We start from the raw sequence: 15,260 nt of genomic DNA, 5'->3' as shown, positions 1-15,260 counted from the left end.
AGCACGTAAAAAGCCAGCAGAAAGTGAGCGTATGAGTGCTCTTCGCGAATGTACTGTTTTCCTTTTTAAATTTTCAGTTGATGTGACCTTTTGGCGTGTAAGGTCGTTGGAGCGGTTGCACAGCTATTAACATTTTCGTCCGGTGCTCATTAAATGTCATCCCAGCCTTATAGGGCCGGACAACTTTTGCTAGAAGGGACCACCAACCGTATTACGCAATTATTAAATGCATTGTAAAGAGCATCTGCTAAAAATCCAATCTCCATATGGGTCGTTGGATGTTTTAAAGTTCAGCATTGTTTTTTTGGGTTGTCGTTTTGATCACCCACGGATATTACCTCAGTCTGCGTTGGTTAGAAGGTTCTTGTGGACTTTCCCAACAGGAGTTTACATCGCAAATAATAGGTCCATTATTTCAATAGGTCAGTTCCACAATTTATCCACATCAATAATACATTTGTCGATAATCAGACAAATTTGAGGCATTTCTATTGAAAACGTTTGGATTCATTATCTTCATTTGAAGCTACTTTCAATTTTGGAAATTCAATGCATTGTTGGTAATTTGATTTCCATGTTGGAGTCTCATGCAAGTTCTAAATTGAAAGCCAATCCAATGAATCAGTTCAATTCAATATCAGATTAGATTAATGAGAAAATTTGTCACAACTATCTGTGAATCGAAGACTTTCATTCATCATAAACTGGAATTTGAGTACGTTGAATCCGTACACGTCAATAATTACTCTTCAAGAGTATGCATGTTTCATAATTATTCAAGTCATGATCGAATGGAATCGGATAAATCTTCGTTCTCAAACAAAACAAAATGAGCAATGATGAAAATGATTCAAGTCATTACTTTTGAATAATAATTACAGGCGAACTATACATGATTTATTAGGCATGAAACTTTTTCGGAGTAACCCACAATTCATAGTAGCCTACTGTAACAAAGTACGGTTTAAAACCTAGTACACCATGACGGCATGTGATACGATGCCGTAAGTTTTCTTTCCAAGTACAGAATTACTCGGTCCTTTCAAGCAGCTGCTATAACGAATTTCAGGGGGAAAAAGGTACAGTAAAGGGGACCCAGTTGGATAGTCTACATATTTTATCAGACTTGCTACGAGTAGGCCTGTAAGCTGGTGCCCTATTGATGTTTCTTCTCTCTCACGCTTTTGCATGCTCTCTATAACCGTCTCACTCTGCTATATACTGAACCCGAGTTGGCAATGCTATAGCAGGGTACACTGCCAGTCTCTGCTACTCAAATCAATAGTTGGCAGTAATTCAGAAGCTCGCCATATACCGTATAACATGCACCGGGCTGGTTGTTACTGCTAGCTTGCTCGCTGTATACCAAACCCCTACACAGATTATACCATACGTCAGCTTCATAAAATATTTATAAAATAATAAGTCCATATAGTAGAGATTTATAAAATTCTCCAAGTTCACTTAATTCAATAGACTATATACATATATTCAATTAATAAATTAATTGTTTTCTTTATGTATCATCTTGCAATATCACAGCTTAGGCTATGATAATCAAGGAAATGTCAAAAATATCATAATATTATAATTCAAATATTTTCGTTCATTGAATTTTTGTGCTTATCTTCAACTGACTGATTATTTTTAATCAAACAAGCATATTCTCATTAGGCTAATGATAATATTGAGAACGGAATTTCTTCAATCGATATTTAAAAAAAGATGTTGTATTTAGCGATGACCATGGTCATCTTGAATGAGAATTCAAATTGGTGTCAGGATAAGAACAAACAGCTCGACAATAATTTTCATGCTAAGCTTCAAGCACTATTAGGGTATGTTCTGAGAATGCATTTTGAAATTTTATAACTTCGTTCATTTTCAATCATCTTCAACTATTTGACCTGTATAGTCTATATCAAACTGGTATCACCAGTTGAATCAATAACAATTGAAATAAAGTTGAATGATTTCTCATTAGAATATAAAATCGTAATTTTTAACGTATTATTTTCTCAACATTCACACTCTCCTTATGCAAACTTATTCCATCTATGATATGCAGTAATCGAATCAATTGAAAACTGAGCAAGTAACCGATATTAGTTTATCAGAAAGGTTGTATCAACAAGAAAAATTGAATCTGGTATCAATTTCATTCAAAAAGTTGAAGAGCTCACAAAAATAAAATCCAATAGAAAAAATTGAAAACCCTGAGATCAATATCATTTTCCAGTATTTTGCTAATAGAATTCTGTATTTTGAGCCTCAGGAGACATTGCAACAATTTTCACATGCATTCATTTTATTTATAATTGACAATCTTTAACAAAATCTCCCAGATTTCCCTTAGAGAAAGATATCATCTTTCTTTTGACTTTTGTGGTCCATTCACAAAATTGCTTTCGAACATGAACTTTGGTGAATTCATGATCATTATTACTATCCAATTGAAGATAGCTGTGGTTGCACATGGAAAACTCTGTCCTAACGGAAAAAACAACTCTCATGAAAAACTTAGGTTTTCAATATACGGAGTGCATTCGAATTTATCGATCTTCTAGCAATTTTTCACATACCTATTTTAAACATTTATGAGAAAATTCCAATTGGTCTCTGTGGGAATTTATGAAATACTTGATAAAGGAAAATTAAAAATTAAAAATGAGTGTTTCCTCTTGAAATGCAAGGAAAATGAGCTACAAAGCCCGTTCTATTGAGCGTCTTTGTCTCCATTTGTCGATGACCTATTTTCGTGGAGAATACTGACGAAAAGTTATTAAATGTAAATCTATTACGATTTTTTTGCCTTCTAGACAATTTTCAACAAGTTCCAAATAATTTCAAAGAAATTGAGAAAATGGTACTTTACCATCAGTTTTGAGCGGCGCATTTCTGATTGCCGGGAGCCGACTGCTACGCGGACCTTGTTGAGGGAAAGCTGAAATACGACTGCGGCTCCGGTGGAAAATCGGGCAGGGGGATTTTCCACAACTGTGACGTCAGAGCTTCAGTGCGCAATACACTGAAATGGCGCCCCTTATAGAACGAAACTCCCTCTGCTGAACCCCCTTTTTGCCCCCGAACTCACATTTAATCTGACCACCTCTTTTCACCCCTCTCCCTTCCCCCCAACCATCACACGAAATAGCGATCTCGATCTCCAGTATTTATTATAGGAGGAAACTTTTTATTTCCTCTACTTCAACTAACTCACGAAAAATCCGAGAGTGAAGTTTCCGTTGAAGATTTACCCTGAATGTCGGCATGAAATGAGATTACCGGTTGATTCGGTGTTAATGACTCATCAAACGATTCACCTGCATTGAATTATTACAAATACTATTCACAATTTATTAGATCATTACATAAGACATACCGTTTATGTTCTTTGGATGTATCATTGAATAAGATCATCTCCCAATTATATTATTATAATCAACTATTTTCCTCAATGACTTCTCAATTTATCACAGCAAACACTTCATTATTGCAAAGGAATATAATTTATCCTCTCCCTCCAAGTAATGCATAATAATTTAAAGCTTAATCTTCTCCAATTTTGGTGTCCTTAAGTCACTGTAGAGAATAATACCGGACTGATTCTATTATTATTTGTATGGCTTTTATTGGCAGAGAGATCCTTTAGGAAGTTCTGCCTTGCTTTATTACTCAATTCTAATGTATTGTATATGTATACATGTTTGTTCGATTTTTGAAAACTCTTCTCAATCCTTCCAATTCTATATTCGAACTGTTCAATTCCAAAACCATTAAAGAGATTTATGAACTCTGGTTTTTTATCCCCAATAACAAAAACTATAAATTTAAAATTATTGTTGTGGAAATAATATAATACAGTATACTTTATCAATTATATTGTTTTTTTCAGAAACCTGCAACATTTGAAAATTGGAAGAATAGCGGTGTAACTAAGTTAACATGTTTTGAATTTTGAAGTAACATTGAAATCGCAATAAACTGAACCGTTCGGTGCCATGAAAACCAACAAGTGAATGAATTTGAAAAAAAATCTACCCACAGTTTCGTGATAATGAGACACATAAGGAATATGGTAATTATGCTGGACTTCAACTAATACAAAATATTAACTTCCAGAAACTTAAAATATAAGAAATAAAGAAACAGATCATATAACTATGAATAATTATTTTTTTTAATGTATGAATTAAGGGCTACTGTCTTCTATCTATAAAATAGAATGATAGTACCCTTTAAAATTAATAAAATGATAAAACAAAAATACAAATTGTAACCACTAGTTTTGGTGATCACACCATCGTCAGGTTATAAAAATAAATTTCCAATCTGGAATCTATTTATAGTTTGGAAATTTATTTTTATAACCTGACGATGGTGTGATCACCGAAACTAGTAGTTACAATTTGCATTCTTGTTCTATTATTTAATTACTTTAGAAAGGTACTATAATTCTATTTTATTAACTATGAATAAATATTTTGGAATATAAAGTGATCCCTCGTCTTTTGAACTCTTCCATTCCAGTTCTCATTATTATTATTTATTTTAAAGGGTATTATCATTCTATTTTATGAACTATGAATAAATATTTTGGAATATAAAGTTATCTCTCGTCGTTTGAACTCTTCCATTCGATTACTGTGATCCCAATAACATACTGGCGTAACATTTGAGCCTGAAAGGGAGCAGAGGGATGAAATGCGCCTTTGTTAATGCCGCCTCGGCTCATGCTTCATTAGGCCGACGTGATATGCCAACATGAGCCATGAACCTCACTGCTCTGCTACTGCCTACTGCTTACTGCCAACCAACTTGATTGAACTTTTCATCCAGCGTCGAGAGTAATGATGTAGACTTAATCCACTGCAGTCATCAATGTATTTCATCCAGTCACAGTAAAAACTACATTGAAGAACAGCTTTGGGCAAGGTTCCAGCAGCTTATCCATTATTGCACAGAGGATGAAGGAGAAAGAAATTCCTCTACTTTGTGATTATTGTGCATCTCTACTTCAGTCGTACAAAGAAGTGGAACGTATTCGAAGAGGATGTATTTTCGATTATCCATACTCTCATCAATTCTCCGAAGAATTCTCTCATCGGAAAATTAATCATTTGTCATTTGATATGACACGATAGAAGATTTTTGATGTATAGAGTATCTCAGACTCAAAGAAGGAAATTCCGAGAGAGTATATTCTACATAACTTTAATTCTTCTCAACATAATATATATTTCAGATCCATTAGTATCGATCACCTTGACTTTTTGTATAGATCTAAATTCATGGCAGAATTTTTATTTATTCATGGAGACAAAAGGTAAAAACCCATTCCGCCTCCTTCACACTATAAAATAATTTCCAACATAATACAATTTTCAATAAAAAGAAGATAGAAAATATGAGAAAATAATAAATTATAAAAATAGCTAATTATGAAATTATGAGAATGAAAAAAGACGAAAAATAGAAGGAATATACAGTCTATAGAATAATAAAGATACAGTAACTGAATACAATATATAGAATAATGAAAATACAGTAACTGAATTCAATTAGAAGAAATACACACATACCTTAGTAAACTATGATCATTACTAGTATACAAGAGGAAAAAAGTGTCTGTGTAATGTACTAACACTTGCCTTTATGAGGATAATTGAATAAAAGAAATTCAAGCGCAAATCACGAAATGATAGACCACATACTACAAGACTAAATCATATGAAATCCTTCGGAACTTGGAAGGGGAGAACCAGAAGATGTCCAAGTGCTCCGAATAAGTATTGAAAAGCATTTGAGATCTACTTAAAGTAAAGTTATAATGGCTTGCCGTTCTGGAGCGAGAAATATGAAATGAAAATCCAGAACGTCGAGCAATGGTATTTATATATATTGTTATTTTAGAAAGCAGGTAGGAAGAATCAATTCTATTATTTAACAGATTATACAGAAAAACAAGTAATTTAACATCACGTCTCACTTTCAGTGATTTAAGTGATATTGAACATACTTCTGAGCGAGTTGGTTGGGTAATCAAAGGGACAGAAAACCCTGTGCTTTTTATAATACATACATCTCAAAAATTTGTTCTGCAAGCGTTCTAGAAGGTGAATCTGTTCATTATGATAAGGATTCCATACTTCGCATGCATACTCTAATAGACTCCTCACAATTGATTTGTATAAGAGTAGCAGAGGTACCACATCACTGAAGGGCGAGCATGTCCTCAAAATGAAACCCATCTGTTGATTGGCTCTGTCAGCTATGTAATCAATATGTGAATTGAAAGAAAGGTCTGGGCCGAATACTACTCCAAGGTCCTTGAACGACTCCACCTTTTCCAAAGGAATGCCATTTATAAGTTATAGTATACACCTGCATGAGTGGAGGACTGCCGAGTGACACTCATGAATTTACATTTATTCACATTCATTTTTAGTCCATTTTCATCACACCATCTAGACAGACTATCAATATCCCTCTGCAAATCATAGCAATCTCTTTGATAATTGATTTCTTTATATAATTTTACATCATCAGCATACAGAAGGCATGAAGATTCACTGATGGTGGATTTTTTGGAAGATAATTCACATAGCTTAAAACTTATCAGGGATCATAACAGTGATCAACATTTTTCGTCGATCAAAACAATAGAAAGTTGAGGAACTCTTCAAAATTCAAATTAATACCTTTAATCTAGTTAAAGTAAAGGAGATTCAACGTTTCCTCATTATAGTAAGCTTGCAGTAAGCAGTAAAGCTAGTTCCATAAAAGAAATCTTCTAGGACAACCTGCCTATCGTTTTTTTTTTAGTTCAAATCAATATACAAAAAAATCTGGTGTGGTACACTCACACAACTTTCCTTGAACATTGAACTGCAAGCCTCATTCTCAAACAAGAATAATTTAGGGGAATAACATAATGACGATTGGCGGCAACATATTCGCAACTAAGATCAGACTACTGTATATGTGTATATTATAATTGTTTTCAGAGTACTTTTTCCTTTGTGTAAATAATTGTGAAATTTGATGATTTTTTTAAAAGTCGTCAAAACAGCTGTGTTTTTTTTATAAACTGCTCTACCTACCTCATGTACGAGAATGAGATTACAAAGTCCATTTCTAAAGGATGGGGTGGACCCCTCATTAGTTTCCCAGGAAAAAGACTCATGCCAGTTGATAGGGCTTATGTATACTCATGGTATACATTTGAAGAAAATCGTTAGAGCCATTTTCGAGAAAACCGTGAAAAACATAGTTTTTTAGTCATTATCCGCCATTTTTCTCATGAATATTACGGAGCTCCTGAAATTTTCCCAGAAATGAGAATCATGCCACTTGATAGGGCTCATGAATGCTATCCATGGTATAAATTTGAAGAAAATCGTTAGAGCCGTTTTTGAGAAAAACTTGAAAAACATGGTTTTTTAGTAATTATCCGCCATTTTTTCCGCCATCTTGAATTGAATTTCTCATTGTCGGATCCTCATGGTATAAGGACCTTAAGTTTAAAATTTTAATTCAATAGGTTAATTAGGAATGGAGTTATCGTGTTCACAAACATACACACATACACAGACACACACACACACACACACACACCACACACACACACACACACACACACACACACACACACACATACACACACACACACTCAGACCAACACCGAAAAATCAGGTTTTTTGAATCAGGGGACCTTGTAACGTACCGTATAGAAAACTTGAAATTGGGGTACCTTAATTTTTTTTGGAAAGCAATACTTTCCTTACCTATGGTAGTAGGGCAAGGAAAGTAATAAATAATTATCTTTGACGAGGGTATTTATTCAGTCTCATGAATGAATCGATTGAAAACGGTTCCTGTATAGTAAAATATTTTTTTCTTCGACACGATTTTGGATTAGGCTCTCTATCCTAAGATACGTGATTTCCAGTATCACAGCTGAAGCGGCTGCCTTGTAATTTTGTTACAGTGTTGCATTGCTTCATGCGGTATTACAATATTGCATGTACATTAGAGTAAAATACTAAGCTTTTTCTTAAAATGCAGGTTTTCCATTCTAGAACCGTGCAAGATTTGTATTTGAAGTTGAAACTTGAAGAAATCAGTCAATCTCCGAGAAAATACTAGAATATTATCCATCGCAAACACTTCAACATTTAACATTCATAAAAGTTCTAATCTGATTTCGAATTAACGTAGCACTGCAGAACATTCATGGAGCAGAATAAAGGTGTGAAAATACTAGCTTTATCTCCATTACTTGATGTGTGGACACTCGCGTTGGTGAGTCTCTGAATTAAGCGGACATTTAACGTGTGAACAGGCAATAAACAAAGCTGTTCTAACTGCTGGATTCCTATCACGGAATAGGTACCAGATAAGTTGATGGAGTCGATTCACGAAATCCTACAATCCGACTTTTCGGAGGAAAATTCTATTTTTCCACTCTGAAATTATCGGTAATTGTTTCCATTTTGATCTAATTGACACTCTGACGCCTCTATAGAGTCTATTGAATTGTAAAATGAAGTTCTAGTAAGAACTCCACGGCTGTTTGAGAGTTTTGGTTCCACCCTTTTTGTCATCAGGTTTGAACTTGCTACCCGTGATTTTGAGGTACCAAACAATTCCCAGAATGGTATCCATGTTCCAAAGTATATTTCTTGTTTTTCTAAATTTCACAGTAGATTTTCCACTTGAAAAAGCAATATGAAAAATTACTATCATCATTGTATCATCAATCCCACTATTCCCATTGTGGGACTGACTTCTGCTCTCTGTATTTCTGTTGCTGTATGATTAGTATTCCCCATCCTTTCTGAAATTAACATGAAGAAGGAGGTGTTTGATAGAATTCATCCTCATTTGAATTCATACATTCTTCAAGGAAATTCATACTGATAAATTCAATTCTAAGTAGTCCTATATGAGTTGTCAATTCGAGTGAGATCACTTCAATAATTATTTATTTTTATTCCACTCAATACTATACAGAGTAAGTTATATAGATTGAATTATGGAAATGACCCAATATTCCTTCTAGAAGGATATTTTGAAACAAAAGTACTACTTGAATTAAAAAAACTACTATTTTGTTGCTTCAAACTTGTGTTCCGCCATCTTCTATTTGCAACCTTGAATCCATCTACATTTTTTTTAAAAGCAAGGCTAGTATATGATACATGATTTCGAAAATTTCAAGGGAGAAAGAGAGATACAAAATTTCAAGAGCAAATGAACGGAGAAAATCGCACATCGATACCTTGAACCGTTTCAAAATGATTCTCATCTAAATTCACCACTGTAATAAATCATAGAAAAACGAAATAAATGAATACATAGAAAATCTGACGAATGAAACTTTCCTGTTCAATTTTCACAGTTTTCTACTCCAATATCAACTAACCAGGAAACTGAACTTTTCTTGAACTTGTGTCTATTGAATTCTCCCCTAATATTACTTGGTATTAGCATAGAGAAACAATAGCGTAAGTAGATATCCCATGGCATAGGGCGTTTATGTCGCAACTTTCACTGTTATCTCAAGCCGATTACTGTCGATTATTATCGATTTTTACTGTTTTGACCGGGTAAGAGTATGAACGGCACAATATGAGAGACTACCAGCGTCATAAAGCTTCACAGGAAAGAACTACGTGGACTATCAGCTTGAGATAACAGTAAAAGTTGCGACATAAATGCCCTATACCATGGGATATCTACTTATGCTTTTGTTTCTCTATGGTATTGGATTGTGAATTTTTGGACGTTGTTTCTCCTAATTTTCGTGATCATAGCCTGGATGTAGAGTTGTCTTTAAAAGGATCTAGAGTTGCCCTCTAGATCAACTGTACTAGTACACTTAGTACTTTACTGTCCTTGAAAAGAATGTTCATGAGGAATTGATTCTCCTAAAAACCTATTATTTCCAGTATTCGATTTTGAAGTTTATAGAGAGGTTCAACATGTATGAAATTCGTAGCTCCCCAGATAATAATCTGAAAAATATCTTAAAATTGATTGCACTAATGAAAGATAAACAGTTTTTAATGTCTCATAGTTGAGGATTCTACTAAGCTGATAGAATTTGTAGAGGAGTTTCCTGATCCGGGTAATTGATAGATTAATGTGCTTGTCCCATTTGGATTCGTTCTCCACTATTGTTTCTAATTATATTATTTCATTGACTTGTTGAATTGGAGGGCAATTACATGGGTTGTTGGTGCTTCCACAGTGATGCAGGATTATTGAAGAATCCGGTGGTCTCGTCTGTTCTGTCAGAGAAAAAGCTAAAAATTTCGTTTTTGTTGCATTTACTGTAAGCAAATATTCTCTCAACCATTTATAGACTCTTATCAATTCTTCCTGTGCCAGATTAAAAACTTCCTCCCAGGTGTTTCCTTCAAATAGTATACTCGTATCATCAGCAAAAGCTATGACTTTCCCTCTTATCTAAATTGAACATAGCGCATATGCCAAATACAAAATTGGCTCAAGAACTGTTCCTTGGGGAATCTCAAACTTCATCGTTTCCTCTTAACTGAGATGTTCTTCAACCTTGACTTTCTGACGCTGGTCACTGATGTATTATCTAAACCATTCTAAAGGAAATCCTCTAATTCCAATGGCTTCTAATTTCTTCAGCAGAAGACTGTGATTAACAGTGTCAAAAGCTTTTGCTGAGTCCTTTTACTGCACATTTTCTGTTATTTTCCAGCTTATCTGTGACAAAATGTGACTATTCCAATACCGCAAATTCTGTACTGCTTCCCTCACGAAAGCCAAATTGATTCCTAGATAGTAAGTTGTTTTTCCATGTAATTCATAAGACGTTTCTTCACCAGTTTTCCCAAAATCTTGGAAATATTACTTATGAGTGAAATAGGCCTGTTATTGGTGGCATTTGTTTTGTCGCCTTCTTTATGTAATGGACTAACACGTGTCTCTTCCATAGCTTTTGGGAGAATTCCTTTTTACAGACTCAAATTAAATAGGTGAGTTAATAATTTTAGAATTACATTTTTCATCGACTTCAATATTCTAATATTAATTCTATCAAGTCCTGGAGCACTGCCATTCCGCAAACTACTTATTTCTTCAAGAAGCTCAAGATATATGCGTAGATGTTACTATTAGTATAATGATCACCTTCCCATCAAGATGAATGAAGTTTGATTAGGAATGTCGGTTACAAGGTAGTGGACCAAAATTTTTAAGTGACAGAAGCAGATCTTCTATTCAAATGGAATACTATGAAATCAACTGTCAAACCATCCTTGTCAAAGAAATATTGAGCTGTTTCCATAGTATTCATCAACTACTCTGTATATAATACTTTATTCAGAATTCATAACACAGGATTCATCCCTGATAATACAGAAAATTGAAAGTTTCTTCTCTTTTTGGATTGAGAGAACCAGAGTCAATTGAAGTTCATTCCAGATAAGTAAATAGGGGAGGCTTGACATGAACTGATTATATATTATTAGTTGCGAATTGGATCAATTTTTATAAGGGGAAGGTTAACAAGAAACATGACTAAATCACCAGCAGACGTGGGTAGTTTGTAGTGAGAACTTGTCTGTAAACAGTCAACATTGTTGAGCGTCATTAATTTATTTCACGGAGGGCAAACAGTTAAGAAACAGAGTTTAGTGCTCAACTGCCAAGGCCTGACATGTTCAACAAGACTTCAACTCTCAAACAATGCAAGACATTGGAACAAGCGTGTTGTTCCTATCCTGTAACTCACTCCTTCCTAGGGAAAGATAAAAACTACAAAAAATATCGGGGAAAACAAAAGAAGTTTGGTAGCTGACGCGAAGAGAAGGGTTAGTTGATGTAGTGTGTTGCACGTCTGAGAGAAATAGAAGTGTCAGAAGGAAGCTTGCATGCTGAGCGATCAACAGTTGAGCCACGCGACTACAGAAAGGCTCCTACACATTATGCAAAATAAAAACTGTACTCATTTTGTGATTCAAAAAATATCAGCATTGTCTGTGCTTATTGAATTGGAAATGACGCTTGATTTACATTATTTAGTAGTATTTCATATTCATGTTGAACATTGATACAATTTAAGTAAATAATTATAATTGCAGCGGCAATGAATGACAAGTTTCAAACAATTCGTATTCCAAGTCAGATCAATTGAATTGGAGCAATAAGGATAGTGTAGGACAGCTGTGGACAATGTAGGGTGTAATTCATATAGCATAGCGGCCTACTATTTTCACTAAATAAACGAACTTACACGAGAGGGAAAAATACATATCGTATTTCATATTGCAGACATGTGGCTATTAGCTACATGCATTTTTCGTGATTTAGAAACCTAAAAACGGTAATATTTTTGAACGTTCGTTCAAAAACTGGGAAAAAATTCTCGGGCGTTCGATAATAATCAAGTAGCCTACGATATTTGTCGTCCCAAATGAGAAATTCCACCACATTATCGTATGTAATAACCAGTTATTACAAGCCTACAGCAATGTAGCGGACTGCTCATCAAAATGCGAGCAACTTCAATATGAGAGGTTAATATGGGAGATATATGTCGGGCCTTATACCTACTTGTATACGTCAGTTTAGTCAGTAATAATATGGTACATGAAGTACACTCTGCACTGTCCAGCATCAGCGTCATATTGTTGTTGTATCGGCCGGGTTATTGGAACAGATTAAAGATAGCCGTATGCGGTTGCAATTTGAGGCCTTGTACGGCTATAAGGCCACGTATGGGCCCGGATATTGGACAGGGGATGCTTCCATTTGGTCACACTAAGGTAGCAATGCAAGTCCTATATACGGCGTACGGTATTAATAACTGAATATTATGGTAGGCTGTATGTCTGCATAACAAGAGCTGTTACGGCCACTTGTGCGTAATAATGCCTCTGCAGCGTTATGCGAGGGGATGGATGAGGGGGAGAGACGCCTGACAGAAAGAGAGGAAGCGAGAAAGAGAGTGATGAGAGAGAGAGAAAAAGTGTGTTTCAGACAGTGTGTCTAGAGAGAGAGACAGCTAGTGAGATAGAGCGATAGTGTGTGAGTGTGTGTGAGAGAGAGAGTGATAGATTGAGTGATTGTGAGAGTTAAGGAGAGAAATTGAGCTGGGAAGAACGTTTTCAGCAAACGATACTGAAATAAGGGATGGGTTGAACTATGAAAAGGTCAATACGTGATGTGAGGGATGCTGAGATTGGGGTAGGCCTACTTACAATTCTCGAGATGGACTGATTTTGCTATTATAATGAGCGGATATCTGTTATTTTTAAAAAGTTTTTCAATGAATGAATATTGGAAAAATGCGTGAAGCAGTTTATTTTCGAAATATTTCACAATATGAAATTCCAATTTGAATCCCTTGAAGAGTTTTATTCTTTGGAAATTGACTTTGTACGTAATATGTATTGTAAAAACTGGTTTGCGGAGAATTGAATTGATCGAAACATCAATATTATTACTTTTATCCATTATTTTTGATCGAGCATATTCAAGAGAAACTCCCATGGGTTTGATTTATTCAATCAAGGCAATTATTTGGGAGGAAAACATGCTCAACCCACAACTGTTTCCCTTCCTAAGTTTTGTCAGATTGATAGAGTAATAGGGTTATTTCAAATACGTTTATTTCATACAGCATGAAAATGCCAAGACCAAGTCAAAATATTTATCATATTCATACAATAGGTACATCATTAAAATAAAATAATCATTAAAATTATATGCAGACTACTCAGATTTTGAGTATCGGATTGTATCCGAAGATTGCCAAACTTGTTTAATTTGCTTAATTTGAAAATTTGATTTCGCAAATTGTAACACTGCACGAATGATTGAACTATCAATATCAAAATCACTTATTTTAATTATGGTTTATCATAGTGTCACCTTTCTAATTTACTCCTAACTAGCCACTTGACAATCTAGTATAGAGTCTTGTATTCATGAAATAACTGCTCACCATTACACTATGAATAATACTATTATACTATGAATAATAATAAACTAGGCCTATGGAGTGGGCATATGATACCAATAATGATATTAATCAACTGTATATTTCAGGGCCACCTTTCTTCGTTCATCTAACTAATCATTGTCATTATCAATAACTAATTATATTGTAGAGAGTAATTGAATTGAACAAAAAATCAAATTTCATATCAATATTATTCAAATGTTTGAATTCAAACTATTCGACTTAGAAAGAGTTCACATACATATCTCAATAATCAACTGAAATGAGAGAATGTGAGTAGAATAACTAGTTACCATTGTAGAGAAGAGAAAGACGCGTGCCGTCCTGCCCCGCATGCGGTGGCGGTGGACTGGGGGCGGTGGCAGCGGCGGTGGGGCTGGCCGGCCCCCACGAGCCCACCACGTCGATCTCCTCCTCATCGTCGTCGGCCACGTGGTCCGTGCTCGGGGGCCACGGGTAGGCCTTCCACTTCTTGGCCATCAGGCAGCGAGGCATCACCGCAGCAGCAGGCGTCGAGGGCTCCTAGCTGATCGGGCGACCGACTCCCACATACGGACACCGACACCGACACGACACGACACGACACAGGACACGACACAGGGGTGGTGAACAAGTGGATGATGATGATGGTGGTGGTGGTGACAGAGACAAAACACAAAAAATAGAAAAATAACCCAACTGAACGAACGAACGAACCCTAACGTCGTAGACGACGGAGCGGTTGTATTTGAGCCGAGACCTGCTTCTCACCGCCCTTTTATAGGGCTCGGCTGCGCGCGCACCCCCACACCCATCGATCCCTCCACCCTTAAAAATCGTTTCGCTCCACCCATTGCGATGGGAGGGGGCGCAATTTATTGCCTCCCTGTTTGGGCGCCAAATCGTAGGACACTTGTTGTCTGATGAATGGTGAGGGGGGGGTGAGGACAGCGCCCCCATTACTCTTGACAGACAACTGAAGATTCTCAGACATAGCGGAACGGCCCTGTTGTCTGTCCTTAGCCCGATTTTGTGGCCCGCTTTTCTAGGTACAGCTACAAGAGTTTACAAGCAACAAAGTGGCTGATCCTTTCAAGGGCACTGCTTGTTTGAAGTTCGTGAACCGGGAGACCATTAAAAAATTGCAGCAGAATCTTTCACGACATTAGTATTATAACTCAAATAATAATAATAATTGATGAATACTCTCCTTGATATAATTTCTCAAATGAAAGTAGCTATAGCCTACTTGTCATGAAAAATTATATAAAAAACG

General features: G+C 35.6%; 1 protein-coding gene across 2 annotated transcripts in view; it reads right to left on the bottom strand.

The window, feature by feature from the left end:
- The window catches only part of LOC111062594 (transcriptional repressor scratch 2), a 41,500-nt gene extending 26,785 nt beyond the window's left edge, over nt 1–14,715 (bottom strand). The window contains exon 1 of one of the 2 annotated variants that reach the window (XM_039430636.1): nt 14,299–14,715. In XM_039430636.1, coding sequence (XP_039286570.1) covers nt 14,299–14,500 — 202 coding nt within the window. In that variant the 5' untranslated portion in view covers nt 14,501–14,715. Of the gene's footprint in view, nt 1–2,875; nt 2,978–14,298 lie in introns of those variants that run through there. The other variant, XM_039430637.1, reaches the window with a different exon arrangement.
- Nucleotides 14,716–15,260: the final 545 nt, after the last annotated feature.

The sequence above is a fragment of the Nilaparvata lugens genome, chromosome 6 (assembly GCF_014356525.2).
Source record: "Nilaparvata lugens isolate BPH chromosome 6, ASM1435652v1, whole genome shotgun sequence".
Lineage (NCBI taxonomy): Eukaryota > Metazoa > Arthropoda > Insecta > Hemiptera > Delphacidae > Nilaparvata > Nilaparvata lugens.
Note: the sequence above shows the minus strand (reverse complement) of the source record. Positions and strands in the feature narration are given on the sequence as shown.